This window comes from Lampetra fluviatilis, chromosome 16, assembly GCF_964198595.1.
Source record: "Lampetra fluviatilis chromosome 16, kcLamFluv1.1, whole genome shotgun sequence".
Classification (NCBI taxonomy): domain Eukaryota; kingdom Metazoa; phylum Chordata; class Hyperoartia; order Petromyzontiformes; family Petromyzontidae; genus Lampetra; species Lampetra fluviatilis.
The window spans coordinates 7,161,164-7,182,339 of NC_136290.1; the positions used below are offsets into that span (position 1 = coordinate 7,161,164).

General features: G+C 43.9%; 1 protein-coding gene across 3 annotated transcripts in view; it reads right to left on the reverse strand.

The window, feature by feature from the left end:
- The window catches only part of TRHDE (thyrotropin releasing hormone degrading enzyme), a 222,708-nt gene that overhangs the window by 157,274 nt on the left and 44,258 nt on the right, over nt 1-21,176 (reverse strand). For all 3 annotated transcript variants that reach the window (XM_078863594.1, XM_078863596.1, XM_078863595.1), the window contains one exon: nt 19,285-19,411. In XM_078863594.1, the coding sequence (XP_078719720.1) occupies nt 19,285-19,411 (127 nt within the window). The remainder of the gene's footprint in view (nt 1-19,284; nt 19,412-21,176) is intronic.

Genomic DNA, 21,176 nt, shown 5'->3' on the forward strand with positions numbered 1-21,176 from the left:
TAAACACTTTACCGAAATAACCAAGAAGAATGATTTTATCCCACTTACATTTTTCACGATAGGTTGATAAACTGCTACAGAAATGACTACATACCTACCAAATTGGTCTTAATTAAAATGACATGCACTCTTTTTGAATTGTATATATACACACATACATATTATTCCACATCACCCCGAGTAACTTAAAAAAACTACATACATTTTGCCGAATAACATTGCAACAATTAAATTCATGTTATAATTCGAATTTTTAATTACCGATAGCGTTGATCAGCTGTGGCTGTTGCAGCTCGTCGTATTAGTTAAAGTACAGATCATAATTTGCTCATGCACTGCGGCAAATGCCATCAATTATTTAACTGCACGCACATGTTTGTACACATGGATACCTAAAAGTGTGACACCTCGCAGGGCCTTTAAATATTTGAAGTGGGGCGTTCGTTTCAAACAGGAAAGAGTGCCGTCCAACTTGCTACGGCAAAAAAACTTTTAAGACAGAGTACTATTCGGCTCTTAAGTCACTCTCTGTGCTGTCTGTGGTGTGAGCTTTGACAGCCCCAATGATTTATTCAACAGTCTCAGGAAGAAGCAGAGACCGTGGAAATGTTATTGTGTTCAAGGGAAGCACACGGCAAAAAAAAACAACTAAGTTTCTCGGTTCGCCACAAGGACGAGCGGGGCAGAGCCGGCAACGCCATTGGCGCGCGTCACCGGCGTTGTAGATTTTTAAATCCTTTATATTAAGTTCGCTTGCTTGCTTGCGTGCTTGCGTGCTTGCTTGCTTGCTTACGACCGTGCAAATCTTTCGGTCGTTTTTTAACCCACTTCCCGTGATCCAATCGAGCTGACATTTTGCACACAGTCTCGTTGTGCGTGACAATTAATTTTTGTGAATTTTTTTTTTCCAAAATTTTACACTGTTTAGGGAAAAGTTATTAAATATTTAATTACCAATTGCTTAATGCTGCCAGACAATCATCTGACCCATAAGTGGCAGCCATCTCAAGCCAGAGGACGAGAGGACTCTAGCCGCCACGCATATAAAGGATTTATAGTGAAAAACTTAGTTTTTACGGGTTCATTTTTTAGTGATCAACACCTCACAGGGCAAACACTCTTGCACTTCCTCCCACCGGCGGTGTTAACGCACCGCTGTGCACATGAATATTGCACGCGCATAACGAAAAAGCCTGCACTTTCAAAACCAATGTAGAGATATATTTTTTCTTTCTCGTAAATGTTTGCTTCTCTGGCAGGTTACACTAGCCTAGAAGGATGTAAGGAATAGGTCTTCCAATGTTATTTTCTATAGTGTGTAGTTACTCAGAGTGATAGGTTGCACTGGTTATCAACCTAAGCCTCCAGCACAGAAATTTAATGAAATGAGGTTACAATTGGGCTTTTGCAAAAATGGCAATGATCAATTGCTAAACACAACTTTGTTACCAATATATTATTAGACTTAAAATAAACTCTTTTTTATTTGACGAGGGAAGACACACTGAGCTATATAGCTCTTTTTCAGAAGTTACCTGGCCACAAATGATAGCTTAACGAAGTGGCTTATCACGTGAAAATGCATAGCAGCCAAATACACTAAGTGCATGTTTCTAAATGTGGAGGGGAAAACCGGAGGACCCGGAGAAAAATCCCCGCGGCCACGGGGAGAACACGCAAACTCCAATTATACAGACGTCAGGGTCGGGAATAAAACCCACAAGCTCCTGCATACCAGGCGAGGGAGTTAACATCTCGCTACTGTGGCAAGAAGAAGCTCCCGGCACGTGGAGCGAAACACCGGACATCGTGCCGAACGATACGCGGTGCAACCCGGCAACGGATTGCAGATCTGTACGACTAAGGCAAACGCCAACAATGCGTGTTGCGAATCTCGTGGTGTTAGTTTTTCACATTGCGTTCACGTGATGTTTTTAAATGAGAAAGATGTTGAGCATACAAGCGATTGATGTAAATAGAGTGTAGAAATGTATATAAAAAATGGTGATTATATTTTGAGAAGACATAAAAACTGCTCATTGGATACATTAGCTGACTCGCCTTTATACATAAAACAACTAACCATGCCACAAAATCTAAAAAAGTATCACAATAATAATTATTTAGCCTTTTTTACGTGCTTTGAAGGGCCAATGCCTATATATTTCATTTGTAAGTCACAATGTTATTGACAAATATGTTGAGTTTTTAGTAATTTGTGCATGAGAATCACTGCCAATGCAGCATCGCCAAGTAGTTAGTTTAATGTCACAGAAAAAGTGCATTCATTTTAAGATTAATGGACTAAAAAGTTTGAGCAATGGACCCTACTCAAAACATATTTCAAAATCACACGTTTTAGTGGCCTACATACATTTAATCTTCCGACGGCAAAAAGTTTTGACCACCCCGCATGGATTTCGTACTTGCCACACGGACACATACATACACGCGCACAGAGGAGGCAAATAATAACGATTGCAATCATGTGCTTTGCATATGCTGTGTGTCTCCAGAGTCTCCTCCCAGCTAGTTGCAAGGCGAGGGGGAAATGCAACACTGCCAGGATTCAATTCACAGCTCACCCACCAACACCTCCCTCATCTCGGATCACACGAGCAAAAATGCGTTTCTAGTCACTGACTGCGATGCACGTCGTGTTCTGGAAGTGAGGAAAATTCAAATTGTGATTTGCAAGGTCGCATACGTACGTACGTGCGTCCATGCACACAGCCTCGCGGTGCGATGCCAATTCCGCAGCGGTCCAAAAACTGCGGAGGACCTTGCTCTGAGCTGTACAGAGTAAGAAGCTGTACAAACCAAAAGCGGACTTTTCCACACGTAAATCCGTGCCAAGACCTCTCTGAGCATATCGCCTTACTCACGGACGAGTTAGGTTCCAGAGATCTGTTCGTGAGTACTTTACTCATGTCGATTCCAAACATCACTAAACACGGGAAATGGCTTTAAAAGTTGTATAATATCCTGCACATGTTGATGCCACTGATTCTTCATGTTCTGCAGATTTAGATGCCACCACCGCCATCCGTTGTGCGCCGGTTGAACTTATGACTCTCGGTTCGAACGGGCAACTGGACATACGGACCAGGTTTGTTCGTATTTCTGAAAGTTTTTCAGTCGAATGTTCGTAAGTAGAGGAGTCCCCGTATAGAGCTGTCCCCACACAGCTGCTGCCATACCAGAGGTCGCAACCGGGTACCCGATACCCGTACCCTACCCGATACCCGGGTACCCGTACCCGGCCGGGTACGGGTACGGGTAGCCGTTTGCAACCCTGATGCGGCCGGGTACGGGTAGGCCGTGAGTCACTGGTGAGTCACTCATTTCGGGTAGAGTACGGGTACGGGTAGGGAACGGGAACCTGTACTCGGCCGGGTACGGGTACCCATTTGCGACCCTGGTGCGGCCGGGTACGGGTACGGGTAAGGAATCAAAACCCGTTTGCGACCTCTGTGCCATACACATTGGGCGGTTCAATGGTTACTGTTTGGCCCACCCAACGAGAGGCTGATTAGGTTTCTACAAGCTTAATAACTCGGCCAAATCCAACAAAGAAAATGTAAGACGATATTCGTTTATCGATGCGCCAACCTTTGGAGATCAAGTTCAAGTTCACGTTCATGTATTAGGTATAGCCCTGTGAGCCATTCGGCTCTTTAATCGGGTGCAACCGCAACAAACAAAAAACAAAAACATGAACAAAAAAACATCTTAAAGTGACTATGTGACTGAGTGCAAACAGAAAATCCAAGAAAAGACAGCAAAATATTGCAGAAAAAACACCGTACACCAACGCTGTGTGCACAAATCCCAGTGGGATGCAAGTCAGACAACCAACAACAACCACAAGACAACTTAGATTAAGGCCATCAGTCTAACTCTGTACTACAACAAACAAACATGGCTAAACCAATACACTTTTCGAAATCACCAAAATAAAGCCATGAAAGCAATGAAACAGTGATCATAGGAACTGTGACGGAATTTTCATAGAACCAGGAGCTCGGCACAAACACGGGCCTACCTGGGTTGAGGCCTAACTGAACAGAAATCAGACCTCTGCACAAACGCAATTATCCACTGCAAATTATCAGCCGATTAGGGGCGATGCCTCATAACGGCTTGCGATGGCGAAAAATATGTGGAGGGAAGAATTATTACGGAGCAAACCAGCTTGTCATCTTTAGGGCTATTTATCACTTTGATTACAATGAAGTTATGACCCCATTCTAGGCAATTATCCGGCTGATGACACCTGTAAAACAATATAAGAATTTAGCATTAAATTTAATGAATACGTATTTATTTTTACTGTGACTGCGGCAAGCAAAAGCTATAAGCTCGCTGGAATAATTGTATCGTTTTAATTAAAATGTGCTTTATGTATATAGACACAATGACCTACGCATTATGTTTTACTGAATGTGATTGTTATTAATACCGAATATATCCTAATAACGCTCTTAGAATCTTTATAAGGGCGGGTAATCAAGGTTATCATCTTTTATGAGCGCGAAGAGTATGGAAGAGAAAGGAGTAAATGATCCATGCCTGCCATTTATATATGCTTAATTACGTAAGGATACAAAAAATAATAATTAATTGCCTTTTTATGGTGTTCACTGGGTGAAAAGGATGAATAAAGGGCAAATAATAAAGCCCACATTCTCTCCCCCCCCCCCCCCCCCCCGTTGCAGATTCTCACAGAATCACGATAATGATGAATCACTCAAAAGTGCCGGGGGGGGGTGTAGGGATGGTGGCGCAGCGTGCGTGTAAAGGGGCCAAGGGGAGCCCGGGTTCGGATGCTGGGACAGCGTTTCTTTGCGCTCTTGACATCGTAAAACCTTTTTTCTTTTGCCGGCGCAAGGGGTTGAAATTTAGACGCGGCGCCACTTTCACGCACCGAGTTGACGCACACTGAAAACACTTACATGAAAGGCAGAGGGCAAATGGTCCTGCGCTAACAGCCTCGGAGCTCCGTCTTAAACGTTCCGGCGAGTTCCCTTTCGAACGATCGATGAGGGCCGGCAGTCATCTCCAGTCGTGGCCCTGACCCAGCGGTGGAAACTACGCATTACCATGCCAAATAGCCAGGCTCAGATCAAGTACAGGAAGCTGCAGTAGCCCAGACACGTTGTTTGAAGAATGGTGACCGGCTGCAAAGGATGGTGAAGTGGGGGAGGGAGGGTGGTAGGGTCACTGGGAAGAGCTGGGGGAAGAGGAAGGCCAGGTTTCTGATCGGACGTCAAACGTGAGACACACTCGATGGGACGGAAGCCCGTCTCAGTTGAAAGTGGCGGAGATGGACACAGAGAAGTGGAGCCAGCACGGCAAGGAAATATGGAGTCATGGAAATGGCCGCCCCTTCATAGCCCCTAAAAGGCCACAAGGGGCAACAAGAAGAACCGGCCAGTCTGTCCATAGCTAGACCACTTTATAGCCACGATTTGGAACTCACTTTTGTTGACCTTGGAGTGATGATAAGCAGAGTCTATCCCCCTAAGCAGGATTTGAACTGGCAATGTTTTTGTTGCAAATTTGGTGTTCCAACCACAGTGACAGCCCAGTTGATTTGGGCATGCATATAAAGTACTATAAATTAGTGTCTCTAAAACAAAACAGAGGGTAAGCTGCCTCCGATGGCCTCTCAGTATTGCATCTTTATTGCACCGCAGCCAACACATTCACAGCTGCGAATATGAATGAGCAACATTACACAAATTTCCACCACATATTGAACATCCTCGAGAGAGGAAGCTGAAGCCATGACATCTGGCTGATGGATACTTTAAAGATTCACAAGCTAACTTATCATATCCAACTCAGTGGCTTAGCAGCATTGATACTGTGCCACGCTTAGTGGGACCAGAATAACATTAAACTTTTTTTTTTAAAGCTCAAAAACATGACAGACATTTCACTCACATCCCAATGAATACGGGGACAAAACTGCCATTTTGAGGAGGTGGCTTTTAATCACATTATCTAAATCGGCTCTGTACTAACTGCGGGGCCTGGAAAATGTTTTGATTCAGCTCCATCCCTCCGCATTTCAAAAGATATTTTCCATACAGAATGGAGCTCTTTGAAACACGAGCCATTTGAAGTCCGCGAATGAGACCGGCGAAAAGTTGACGCGCACAGAAGTAATCGGCGCTGTTACCCGTGTTGACACCGGGATGAAACGTCTTTGTGTGTTTTGGGATTCGCAGAAGATGTTGCTCAATCAAATATCAATGTCCACACAGCCCGTAACCCAAACCGTAATTTCCCAGCCCCACACATTGGCTCCGTCAATACACCGCACGGGGAGTGAGGGTTTCGTTCATCTTTAGAGACGACATGACATTGGCCAACTCTGTTTGCACCGAGCTGAGTAACCTGTAATAGAATTTTAAGCTCCAAATGCCAGGTGAAGCCTGCAGGCGTTATCGTGAAGGCAGCGCAAACACGGGCAATTTTCTGTTTCCTCTATTTGCCACGCTTGGCTAGGGTAATTTGGAGAGAAAAAATATCCGTTGTACATTGCACGTCTAAATCTTCGAATGCAACAGCGGTGGTATGTGCTCTACAATCGAATGCAAGGTAGCACACAGTAAGGCACCCGTGCAAAAGCTCACACAGATGCTCATCGCCAGAGTAATACCCTTACACAAATAATCAGATGTATAAAGTAACGTTTGTGTTCGGGACATTGCAGGTGAGGTTTAATAAGCATTGCACTGCCAAATCCCACATGTATTCCTTCTAAATTTAACCTAACATGAGCACATCTTTGTTACATTTTCGATAAGCAAAGATGCAATGTTCTGCCACTGCACAATCAGACATATATTATGAGTAATTTTATCTTGACTTAAAGCTTTCGTGACTGCAGGAAGTCATATTCTTTGGGTATTTTGGTAAAGCCACGTAGATATAACAATAACATAATAAAAATAAAGTGAATAAAAAAATATCACGACGTTTCGATCACAACGCAAGCAATACTTTTTTCCTGATGACGATTGCTTGTGTTGCGATTGAAACGTCGTGATATTTTTTATTATTTTTTGATTAACTATATTTTCATTTTTATTTTTATTATTAGATTGTTCTATCTACGTGACTTTACCGAAAGACCCTAAGAATATTACGAGCGATATCGTCGGAGTAAAATCGTTTTAAACAATGTAATATTGCTTCTGTATTGTTGTTGAAAATAGAAATAACATTATACAACCTAAAAATTCTAACTTTTTTTTCATTGTGGCTCGTATTTCAAATTGGGCCACCAGTGTCTCGCCATGAGAGAAATAACAATTTTTTTCTAACAAATTTGGTAAAATAACCCTTCAAATTGCCTAAAAAGCTTTTGTGCAGCTTCTAAAAATGTGGTCACATTAAAATGTTGTCCCAGTACCGGACACCCTAACAATAATTGAGGACTTAGTCCAACATGGATTGAATTCTGATGCACCTGCGCTGGTTAGGCATTGCCTCACCAACACCTATTTTACCTGGAATGGCACCTTCTACAAACAGAATGAGGGTACCCCTATGGGCTCCCCTTTGTCACCAGTTATAGCCAACATATTCATGGAAAAGTTTGAATCAGACGCCATCCAGACATCCACCCTGCGTCCTTCCCTGTGGAAGAGATATGTGGATGACACTTTCGTCATCTGGCCACATGGCCTCCCAGCATTGAACCACTTCTTGGACCACATCAATTCTAGACACCCATCCATCAGATTCACCATGGAAGTGGAGAAAGACGGTAAACTACCATTCTTGGATATTCTGTTTGAGAGGAGTCCTGACGGTTCCTTGGGACATTCTGTCTACAGAAAAGCCACCCACACAGACTCCTACTTGAAACCGGATTCCCACCACCACCCATCCCAAAAGAACTCTCTCATCAAAACGCTATACCACAGAGCACATGGCATTTCTGACAAACACCACCTGACCGGTGAATTAAGACATGTACATCGGGCCCTCAGGATGAACGGATACTCTGACCGTACTATCCGCCAAGCTGTCTCTCCCACCACACAGAAACAGCCACATGAAACTCCGACCAAAACCATCACGTTACCATACATAGCTGGCGTGACCAAAAAGATCTCCAAAATTCTAAACAAACATAAGATCCAAGTCCGATTCAGTACAGTGCATAAAATCCGTGATCTGATTCCATCCGTGAAGGATGTCGTTCCTGACTTACAGTATCCTGGAGTCTACAAATTGAGTTGCATTTGTGGTGATTGCTACATTGGAGAAACGAAACGTCATGTTTCTGATCGTGTCCGCGAGCACAAGTCAGATCTGAAACACGGCAGAACTGATTCTTCTGCCGTGGCCGATCATTGCTACAACTCGGTGGGCTCTCATGAAATTGTCTTTTCCGAGACCAAGGTTCTCTGCAAACCTCCCGGCTACCATCAAAGGTTTGTACACGAAGCCATACAAATATACAAACACAGACATAATTTCAACCGTGATGATGGGTACAAACTTAGTAATCATTGGAAAGATGTTATCAACCACGCAAAAAAGACTTAATCACAAATTTTTTTGGACCATCTTATCTGACAGGCACTATTTTACTGTACTTTACCGAGTGTTAACATCCCCAGTTATTTTAACAGTACTCTCTTCATTGTTCAGCCAGCATTGGTATAAACATGGACATTTTCGTTCTTTTGTCTATCATGTGTATCAGACCCCCCCTCCCCCTCTCTCTCCATTGTGTTGGCGTGTGCAGTAATTGGCCGCTTGCGCACAAGCGCTTCCACGTCCGTCCCCCACCCTTTTGGCCTCGCCCCCCCCCCCGCCCCCCCCTCCCTCCCGATACGTTCCATTCATTGGCTACCATAGTCTGATGAGCTCCCCCTAAGTTTGTACCCATCATCATTTTCGTTCTTTTGTCTATCATGTGTATTAGACCTCCCCTCCTCCTCTCTGCCCATTGTGTTGGCGGGTGCAGTGGCTGGTCGCTTGCGCACAATCGCTCCATTGTGTTGGCGTGTGCAGTAATTGGCCGCTGGCGCACAAGCGCTTCCACGTCCATCGCCCACCCTTTTGGCCTCGCCCCCCCTCCCTCCCGATACGTTCCTTTCATTGGCTACCATAGTCTGATGAGCTCCCCCCTCCCTCTCCCTCCCCCCTCAACTCGCTTTTAAGGGATTACATCTTGAATCATTGCCTCACTTGATACAGCTAATCTGACTGTGACGGTCCCACCTGATGACGGAGACTTGTGTTGCCTCCGAAACGTCGTGATTTTTGTTTTTTATTTTATTTTACTTTCTACGTGACTTTACCGAAAAAACCTAGGAAGATTAAAATGGTACTAACATTGTCTTGTAGCTCTCAAAGTCAGTAGAACAACATTCGTCAGGGAATGGTCTCCCCCGGAAGAGGGCATCACAGAACGACTAGGTAAAGGGGCAGCCCTGCAATTGCTTGCTCATGCCACTGCTGGCGGAAGGGCTTCAAACGAGACGCAACTCTTGAGGGCATTTGGCCTGCCCTCCCACAGTGAGCAGACAACTTGGAAGAGATGGGAGCACCCACTCTTTACCCCACCACACACCACTTGCCGATCGACTAACCGTGGGGTCTACCCATTTATGCTGCCGGGGTGGAATGAAACGGGGAGATTTAATGAACTTGCACACTGCTTTAAACTGCCAGGCCAGGAAATCAAACCGGATTGCAAGTTCAATGCGCTGACGATTCCACCACAGTGGTGTGTCGCCCAACGACTATTCAAGTCAATTCTCGACGCCTCTGCCATCAAACACCAGATGGCCTTTCTTCAAGATCTGTAAAGAGAGTTTATAAGCCAAGTGAAATGTAGATCCACTACAGCATTGCTTGAACGAGCAAGCGGCGATGTTCAGCTCCGTCGGCTCTCAGCAAGTGGCATAAACTCCACGTTGCCATGACAGCGGTTCTCACTAGCCCTCGATATCACCACTGTTGGCTTCACCCACACGGTGGTACTACGTTGACATCCGACTCCAGAAGGATGATACGTGAAGTCCACCCTAAATGAGATTTGAACTCGCAACTATCGAATTATCTCTAGCCACCGAGACAATGATTGCAGAGCTGCAGTAAGAAGTTCAACACGTAGGCTTTCGCGACCAATGTAATCCATAATAGAGGGTTTTGTGGGTTAGATCACGTAAATATATAAATGTGCCGTTAAAACCCGCCACCACCCGACACAGCCAACTAGTAAGGGTTGTCACGTAAACAGAACGTGCCAATTCGTCACTAGTACAGCACACCGGTTGTGTGTTGGAGAGCCAAGCCACAACATCTACAATCTGCAGTAAGAAGGCTGCCGACTTGGACTCGAAGAGAAATATGAGCAACGGAAAATGTACAGGCAACAACGCGAGCTGGGAACTCAGGGAGGGGGCTGACTATGTCAGAGCGATGCGCCAGCCCTGCTGAATTCCTCGTTTCAATCCAGGCACATCCATCCACAAATGAACACAATTGTCACGGAAAGCAAATTGATGGTCTCAGCCTGATCACCAACAACTACAAACACACATATATTTCTGGCCTGGTAACACCACAGCGATTTATGCTTTTCTTTATCCAATGTATTTTTTGGAAAATATATTCCTGTTAATGTTACTGTGAATAACTTTGGTAACAGTGTCATTCTATGTCTGGCTCCCCTTCTGATTTGCACGTTACTTCTCTCTTCGTGCTATGTTACTGCTGTAAGTGGTTCTTTCATTGTGCATGGTATTGATTTATAAATATATTTAAGGCATTGGTTTGTGAGTGTCTGCAAAGCTTGCTTTGGTGTCAACTGAATCAAATGCATTTTCTTAGCTTTTATATCCAAACATAATGGATGATGGTACGTTAGACCTCTTAGGCTTGGATCTGAATGACAGTATGCAGGTTGCCAATGGCAGAAATAAACCTTGTTTAAATCCACATTGCCAACATGGTTCGTTGGCCTCTAAGACGTCGATTATTCCATTCTCCAAGACCTTCCCGACAAAGTATGAACAAATGATGGGAGGCTAATGGATCTGTAATTATTCGAGTCGGGTTTGTGTCCCTGTTTGAACAGGATAATTGTTGAGGAATCATTCGACGATTGAGGAATTCCATATCTGTGCAAATGAAAAATAATTACTGGAAGGGAAAAACTGAAAACACACAGCAGAATGCAGAATTTGTATACCGAGGGCAATTATTGAAAGGCAGATCGAGATCTAAAATTATTTAACTGAAGAGGTGAACAGAGCAGGAGGGGAGTGCTTTTGGAAAGAAGCACACGTGGCAATGATAAACAGCAAACCAATTTTTCAATCGGTGCACAAAGCCAGACATTACATATGTATCAGAAACATGGAAAATGGCAAAGCAATTTCTCACAAGCGCACAAAGATGCGTGGACAAATAAATGGTGGAATCGTACTGATGGACAGGAAGGAGGCCACAATGAATGACACAAACGAGACGTTAATTTTGCCCGTTTAGTAAAATCAGCAAGTTCTAGATTTGAAGCTTTCGTGACTGCAAGGATTCATATTCTTAGGTTTTTTCGGTAAAGTCACGTAGGTAAAAAGTTAAATTAATAAAAGTAAAATAAAAAATAAAATAAAAATCACGACGTTTCGGAGGCAACACAAGCTTCCGTCTTCAAGTGGAACCATCACAGCACGATAGCTGTATCAAGTGAGAGAGATACAGCTATCGTGCTACGGTTCCACCTGAAGACGGAAGCTTGTGTTGCCTCCGAAACGTCGTGATTTTTATTTTATTTTTATTTTACTTTTATTAATTTAATTTTTTTACCTACGTGACTTTACCGAAAAAAACCTAAGAATAAAAATCAGCAAGCTTGGACAGGAGACATCACGAGAACGGAATCGCGGCTGCCGATAGACGAGACGGCTCCACCACTGGAATGACGCCCGAAAAAGATTGAGAGGATGACAAGCACGGAGATGCAGCGATGAGATGCGTTCATGTTGCACGGGTGACAAGGACTGCGGCTTCACATGGAGGGATGTCCATGGCCGCCTGGAGGTCTTCATCCAGCAGTAAGCAATGTGTGGCTTCCGCCGTTGATGAATAATCGTAATTTTAATTTTGGCATCCAGCCACATCCATAATTGTGGCTTTAAACTATTCTGGAGCGCTGGAGCAAATACAAGAGGCACTTATTCGCGTATATTTTCTGCGCATTTTACTGACTCATCAAAGCGATAACATAACGAATGCCTAACGTTTCCTAGAAATGCACTACATTTATTAAAAGTACAATAAAAGCATCCTTGGTCTACAGGAAAAACAAATAAACACAGATAACTTACTGCGACGAAGAAGCGTGCCGGTTGTACAAAATCGAGGTTGCTTGTCTTAAATCAGGCATTAAGGGCATCAGAGAGCATCAGAACCCCGCACGCCATCTGTGCCGTAACTCGAAGTCAGCAGTGCGTGTGGTTCCGTGGGAATTCAAGAAAAACGTATTGGTTGCTGTGTGCTCTGGCACCAAGCCTTTAACGGATCGTCAAACTTCACACTGCCCTGTGCCTCCTGAATTATGAGAGAAATATATACCTTTACAATTTTACTGACCGTCAAGTGATATTATCGTGTTTTTATTTTTTTCCTGACACTACTAAAAGTTTGAGCACACTCTGTAATGAGTCAGCTATTATCGCTACTAAATGCTGACATGATTGGAAAACACGTAGCGTCAGCTGCCGGCAAATTGCTCTGAATGTTAATTGAGCAAGGTTTTTTTTTTCCGGTCACGATTTTTATTTTTATTTTACACGGAACACGTTTTTTTTTAATCTCTGGACAAGGGCCACTGCCACATTAGCAAATACTTCACATTTTTAGAAAAATGCACCCTTTTCTCAGCCGCTATATCACATGGCCTAGGAAAGGTTTCTAAAGAAATAACATAGGATATGTTGTTGTTGTAGTATTTGATTAACATTTAATTCCCATTCGTTATTTTATCCTTCATACTGCAAAACTAATTTGGGGTCATTTTGTTTTAGATTTCCAAGCAATGCATTGTTAACGTAAGTTGCAATTGGCAAATTAGCGGCCGGGTCAAAAGGGAATTTGAAAGATTTCTGAAGTTCTCTCTGTTTTCTGGCACACATAACACAGCCCATTATTTTCTCTTCAAGAGTAAGCAATGGTGGCACAACAGTTTTTATTGTTGTGTCAATTGTATATAAATCATGCAGTACATTACTTATGGTAATTAATTGTTAGTGACAGCTGAACCAAGGAGAAAAAAAAAACCCTTCCAGTTCACATTTAGAATTCTTATTCAAGCATGTACACATGTATATTTATAAATAACAGTTAAACAATTACTTTCCACACAAAAAATAACTCAAAGCCAGGCAGCTTATCCAGTAAATCCCAGCATGCAACTGGCCAAATAAGGAGGCACACGAGGCAGCAACACACCGCAAATTCCACCCCCACATTCTAGATTTGAAGCTTTCGTGACTGCAAGGAATCATCTTCTTAGGTTTTTTTTTTTTCACTACGTGACTTTACCGGAAAACGTAGTGACTTTACCCCACACCAAACGCAGATCACCGCAAGAGTGAATTTCCTTCTTCTGGCCAAAGCACGCAAAATATCTGCAACGGAGAATCCATCCAGACACTTACACCGCGCTGTCAAGAAGCTTGTTTAACGAGCAGTCCTTCCAACCGATCAAGCCGTGCAAATAGCCAACCTGCATTTAGTGATGCAAAACAACGCTTGATTTGCGACGGGTTACGTCTACGCCTGTCCAAGTTGTGTTGCGAACGTTTTTAAAAAGGGACAACGGTGGTGATTCGCCCTGCACGATTGTGTTGCATAGAGCATGAGAATGTCCTCTCTGTGTTGCGTTATGTTCGGAGGGAGATGTATAAAATATGTACGAATACGCATGTGAGCACGCGTAGCGCATCTCCACGTGGATATAGCGAAGACAAATAAAATAGAAGGGTCCAAACAATCTCGCAAAGTCCAAATGAGATGCATTGCTGTATCACTTCAGGAAAAGAGGTTGTTGTGCTGCGACCATTATTTTCCAAATCTAAGCATGCATTGGCACGACTTGCATGTCAGATGATAATAATCAAGAAGGCCTCATGAATAACCCAAGCAGTTTGAAAATTCTTGTTCCCCCCACTGTTGAGAGATCAAAGAACATCCCACTTGAAAGATAACAGCAGGACACATTGATGGGTTTCATTTGTGGAAACCTCTATTTAAAGTGTTGGAAAATATAATCACAGTTATTCTGCCATGTGTGTCTTGGCGTTCTGCGCGTTAACCGAGGCGTCGCTGAAGGTTTAATCTCACTGGGAATGACTGCTTATTAATAAAATTGCATCTCAAGGTTTCTGCTTTGCCTTCTAAAAATATCTGAAAATATCCTTATATTACAACGACTGCTGTGCTTAACACAACATATCGTTCACATTCAAAGAAATTTACCAATGAGTGAATCGGACTTGTGCAGGATGTTTAAATGCTGCCGCACATTTGTAAGATAAAAAAATAAATTGGTCTCAATATGAAATTTCACAATGCTAAGAGAAGAGTAGATTTTTTTTACAAATGGTTATTCATCAGCAGAAGTATTCAAGTAACGTACAGCTCATTGCCAATCCACTTCTGGATAGATGCCCCTACATTATGTGGTGGGAATGGGTTTTTTTCTTACCATACTTCACCACACTGGTCAGCGAGGGAGGTGAGGGAGTGCGCTAACCACTGGACCACCATGCCACATTTTAAAATCTTAATCCTTCTAGCAGAACACGTAAAAGATCTCGATTTAAAGCTTTCGTTACTGCAGGGATTCATCTTCTTGGTTCTTTCGGTAAAGTCACGTAGAAGACGCTGTCGCCTCGACAGACCTGGTTTTCACCTGAGGACGGCTACTTGCGTTGTGGCCGAAACGTCGTGAGAATAATTTTATTATGTTTTTTTTATTTTATTACTTCCCTTCTACGTGACTTTACCGAAAGAACCAAGAAGACGTAAAAGATCATTGATAAATGCAATGGGTGTTCCAACGAAGATTAATCACACGTGCCACTGTTAAAATCCATTAATCACCCAAGCGTTTAGTTCACAATTAAACACACTCGCCTTTGCTCCAGACATATCTGTTGACCTGTAACGCATGGCCATGACCCTTAACCACACACGGTGCCTCAATGGCACGAGGTTAATGCGTTTACAGATATCACCCAAAGGTGCATTCAACCACCCCCCCCCCCCAGAATATGAACACCACGTATGACAAATAGAAACGGCCAGCAAACTAAAAGTATTTACGGTTTCATTTCCGACTCACAGTATGCGTACAAATATTTATTTTTTATTTATAATACATAATCCCGTAGGAAGATACTTTTAATGGCATTCAACTGTTGCATTTTATGCCGAGTGGACCTAGGTAGTTGCAGAGCTAATGCGGTGGGCAGCATAAAGCAGTACAGAAAGTAGGTGTTTGACCGGTATCTCACTTGCCTGCATTGTGTTTTTTCTCTCTCTCTGGCTATTCTGGTCCCGTTCCCATAAAGAAAATGACTGATTTTGTCACAAACGCAGTTTAACACGTGTAGGCTTTCTCGACCAACATTATGCATCATAAAGATCGTACTTGGAACGTCAGAATCGAATTGGGTTGGGATTGTGGAAATATTTGCTGCGATCTCGTTCAGATCAAACGAATGTAAACCCAGTTGAACCCATAGGCCTTTCGCGACCAATATCATCCATAATGTAGGGGTTTTTTTCGGCTAGATCAAGTAAATATGAATGTGTCGTTAAACCCGCCACCAATGTTGTGGATTTGCCCTCCAACACACCGCTGTGCTGAAGTAGTAACTAATTGGCACATTTTGTTTATGTGACGAAACCTTACTGGTTGGCTGTGTGGGGTGGTGGCGAGTTTAAAGGCACGTTTATATTTAAGCGATCTAACCCCAAAAAAACTTTATTAGTGGCCAAACGTGCAGGACACACTCCTGAACAAGTGTCCTGAAAGTCAATCAAACTTTTTTGGATAAATGAAGGCTTATTGATATTGATATTACATTGTGCTTTTCCTTGATATATGTTTGAACGTACAATACATACAAATTGGCAGTGCCGTATTATCCTAGTAGCAAAAGTAGCTACACATGCTACGGGCCCTGCACTTTCAAGGGCCCCACGCGAAATGCTTTCAAGCTATCAATTCCGGTTCAGTGATTCTGCACTTGCTCTATTACTATAGTATTATACTGCCTTCAACTTTTATGAACGACTGTGTATTTAAGGTTAGCGATTTGTCGTATTATCTAGCTGTATAGCAAATGAAAACATACAATTACTTTACTGTACAAGTTAAACATTTGTGTTTTCATATTTTTTTTATTTTGGGGCCCGTTTATAACACATGCTGCAGACCCGCACTCGCTTAATCCGGCACTGCAAATTGGGATTTCTCCGACATCTAAAAACATCTGCATAAGAAAAAAAATGGACATCACGGGGGAACTAACAAAATCAGGGATGGCTCTACGCACTTATTGAACAGGTTTCACAGATGGGAGTCAGTCAGCAGAGATAAGGAGTGTGTCGGGTCTGCACTCGAGCAAGGGACAGAGCGTGGGCAGCCGCAGCTAAACCGATACTGCCTTTGAGGCCGTAACTAAACACCGTCATCATCAGCTACAGCATCATCATCATCGTTCAGCTGGACAAAGGCGTCCTTCCAAAAGCGACTCATGATCCCCACATTGAACGCCAGCCCACGGCCTGTCCAGTTTTAACCTTACCCAGTAACAATGTTCACCCCCAGCCCCCCACCACCTTTTTTTTTTATAACCACTGATCGAGGAACTGCACGGACGGGCGCGCGCATGCAAAATAGTCCCCGAGCAGCAGAGCTCACGGCACACTGCAGTTCCTGGCAATTGGCTGAGTGATTGATTTTCACGGGAGGGGGTTACAAGGGTGGGGGGGGGCACTTAGCGTCGAGTGGAAAACGCCGCGAATGTTTAGATAAGCCGGAGGACTAAGCGTGTCTGACAATGACGAGGGGGGCTTCGGTGACAAGTCGGAGCCATTTGGCCGAGCGGGCTGCAAGCAACCTGTCCTGAAATTGCCCGAAATTGGCCCCAGAACACACCATTCCGGCATGGTGATTACAAACGCACGTGCCGACCAGCAACAGCTATCGCTCGGCACGCGCTGGATGACCCATCAAAAGCCGGCTCATAATTGCAATTCGTGGCCAGGAGGTGTTTTTTTGTTGTTTTTACTGCCTCTGCGGAGAAAGCATGTCGCTTTTACTCGTGTGATTCGCCACCATCCCAGACCTTTATCTCCCAAAAACAGCCCCAACAGAGTGACACGATTCTCTTTCGGGAGAGTCCTGCTTGGGATATGGTAAAGGCTGGATATAAGCACACGACTTGGGAATGAGGCAAGCTGTGCTTATATCAGAAATGTTGCATTTGTGTCAGATGCCGCCCGTTTTGCCATCCTCCCCACCAGCGTAGCATAAAGGATGCATTGCTTATATCAGAACTGTGGTCGCGTAAAAGGTGTGCTTTTTATCAAGATTGCACTCAATTCGGTCCATTGTTCATTGAGCACATTTTGTAAGAGAGAAGAAATTGGGGTTCCTGGAGAAAAGCGTACGAAAATGTGGGGTTAACGATACGGTTATGTTCGCAACATGTTTGCGATCTAAAAATAATAATAGTACTTCCCTCTGTGTGTCTCAAAACAGTATATTTTACAGTTCTTTGCTAACATGTGTTTATCCAATAATAGTTCATAAAATACACCTGAGCAAGCTATATTGATTTGATTTTTTATATTAAGAAATATTAGCGGAAAAGTAATTGAAACTACAACCAGTGAAAAATAGTAATCATTTATGGAATTGACCAAATATGCCAATGCAGGACCCTCCTAAAAAATGAATTGGGATTAAAGTGAGGCATTTCAGGGCAAATAATAAAAAAATATTTCGTAGCATTATTTATGAATATTATATTGTTCTCATTTGGCGAGACATGTTTTCATGGATTCAGATAAAATATGCAAGACAATGCTCGAAGTAGATAATTTACCGCATGAATGAAAGTCAATTCTAAGCATCTCCCAACACGAATGAACAGTCACAACTGCACTAATATATGTTGGCAGTCTTGAGTCAGTGATGGAAATACATTCCCAAGGTGAAGGCCCAATCTCTCCTTTCCTTAACATGATCACTGTTGACCCAATCCAACTCTTATTTGTTTTACTGTTCAACTATTTTTATTTTTCCAGGTAAGGCCCCACTGAGCTATGTAGCTCTTTCTCAGAAGAAGCCTGGCTGCCAATGACAGCTCAACGAAGTGGCTTATCACGTGGAAATTTATATCAGACAAATACTTGAACACGCACGTTCATTCTAAATGTGGAGGGAAAGACCGAAGGACCCGGAGAAAAATCCACACGAACACGAGGAGAACATGCAACCTTCAGATATACAGACGTCAGGGTCACGATCGAATCAAAAACCTACTGTAGACCAGGTGAGGTAGTTAACATCTCGCCACCGTGGCGACCTACCAAAAGAACGACTCATTTTATCAAACAAAGAGGATTTAAGGGCTGAGGCAATCACCTCCGGGAATATGAACTCCCGACCTTCTGACTGTTAGCCAAGACCAGCGGTGATTTCATATGGCCCACAAAAATATGTATCCATCACTGCAAGCATCTTTACCCCACTAATCAGGTACTAGATGGCAACACTGAGTTTCTTACGTCATAGCTCTCAGTCGCTGCAAGGGCCTCCGAGTGAGAGAAGCAATTAAGGTGTGTGCTTGTCTATGACTCGTCAAAGGGATTTGAAAGCCCTATTTGGCCTTCAGCAAGTGGGAATGATAACTGACGACAGATGAACAAAATTAAATGATACATCGATATGAGAGACAACAATAGATGCAGCGGAGACAGCGGGAGAGATTTAGGAGAAAAAAAAACATCAAATAATTTCTAGGCCATTGCTGTACAAGAAACAACCAAGGAAAGTAAAGAAAGTAATAAAATTGGAGGCAGCCTTTGCCCTGCAGTGAAAAGTCGTAGACTGAGAGCAGCAGCAGCAGCAACGAGGGAGAAGTTATCCCCTCCCACAGCAACGGGCCAATATCTGCGTGCGTGGCGAAGACAGCGGCGTGGACACTGGCTCGCTCTGCTCACCCAACTTGGGCAGGGAGTAGCTGAGGTTGAAGAAGTCGTGGTAGAAGTCCAGCAGCTGCAGGGTGATGTTGAGAGCCGAGTCGGCAGAGCCACGTCTCACGGCTTCCGGACGTGCGTACAGTCGTACCTAGCCAGCAAAGACAAAGATCTCCCATGTAGGCACGCAGACCGTTTGGGGCAAGGGCTGCGAGTGAGCACCCTGCAAATGTCTGCACGGCGCACGAGCGGGTGCTGCGGCCAGCAGGTCACCCCAGTGCCGATGATAATACACGCTGCAGCCAGCACTCATTTTGGCCGTGAGCAGGAATCAAACTCATGTAGCCATGATCGTCGCATAGTGTGCAAACACTGTGCTACCGTACCCCAGACACATTTTATACAAAGGACAAAATATCCTCCATATAGCCTTAACAGCCAATGCACTAAATTTCTATTTAAAGCTTTCGTGACTGCAGGGATTCATCTTCTTGGTTCTTTCAGTAAAGTCACGTAGAAGGGAAGTAATAAAATAATAAAAATAAAACATAATAAAATAATTCTCACGACGTTTCGGCCACAACGCAAGCAGCCGTCCTCAGGTGAAGACCAGGTTTGTCGTCTCATTCAGACGCTGTCTCCCCGACAGACCTGTTCTTCACCTGATGACGGCTGCTTGCATTGTGGCCGAAACGTCGTGAGAATTATTTTATTATGTTTTATTTTTATTATTTTATTATTTACATTCTACGTGACTTTACCGAAAGAACCAAGAAGATGAAAGCCAATGCACTGTTGGATGAATGCCTCCTTGCACTGTGTGAGTCATTGTCGCTATTTGATCATATTTCACACGCACTGCTCAGTGCAGATTTGGTGAAGGGGAACCTAGATTTGGTTTAATATGTAACTCGTGACTGATGTTAACTGTGGCCAGGAATCAAACTCAGCTAAACCAGGTTCATTGCACAGTGCACGAACCGACTGAGCAAGAGCTGATTTTTTAAAGGTTCAAAGGTGAAGGGCCTTCACTGTAGGGAGCTCTTGAAGGCCCCTTGAGAAGGCATTTGGTCTGCCCTTCCACAAAGAGCAGACAACTTGGAAGAGGTTGCTACTTGGCCCATTTTACCATGCCGGCCGGTTATCTCGGAAGAGGTGGCAGTACCCACACTTCACCCCACCACACGCGTCCTGCCGATCAACAACTAACTTCAGTGGAACGCATTTATGCTCCATAATAGAGGTTTGTTTGGGTTAGATCGCGTAAATATATGAATGGGTCGTTAAAACCCGCCACCACCCGACACAGTCAACTAGTAAGGGTTGTCACGTAAAAAGAACATGCGATTTCGTCACTAGTACAGCACACCTGTGTGTTGGAGAGGCAAGTCACAACATTTACAAACTGAATACGACGTTTCACCAGGAATTACAACTAGCTTCATCAGGCGACAGCCAGATTTGTCAAATCATGTTCCTTTGAACGGGAAAGACACTCGGCCTTGATTGAAGCGAGGATTATGAGATTTTGATGCTGGACTGTGTATGTGTTTGTATGTGCGCCTAGGCTGGCACAAGGTCAGTGGTGATGTCACCACCACTAAGCAGCGAATAGCGGCTGTTATTGTCATTGGGAGTTGTGGTGTGCTGGTTCTGGTGACAGCCAGATTCGTGCTGATGGGTGGACAGAGGTGGCGGTGGGGTGGGGTGGGATTTCAGAAACCGGCACCGTTGCTTCAACTGCCGCGCCGGGAGATCGGAGCGGCGACCTCTGTGTTCCCGCATTCTTAACCACCGCACCATTTGCCGGTGCCCTTGTGCTCTTCATTGACTGAACAAAAGCCGAACTGAGCACAACTGGCGTGAGCTTGGCAGCTGGGTGGTCTACGTATGCATGTAGAACTTCTTTCGCGCCG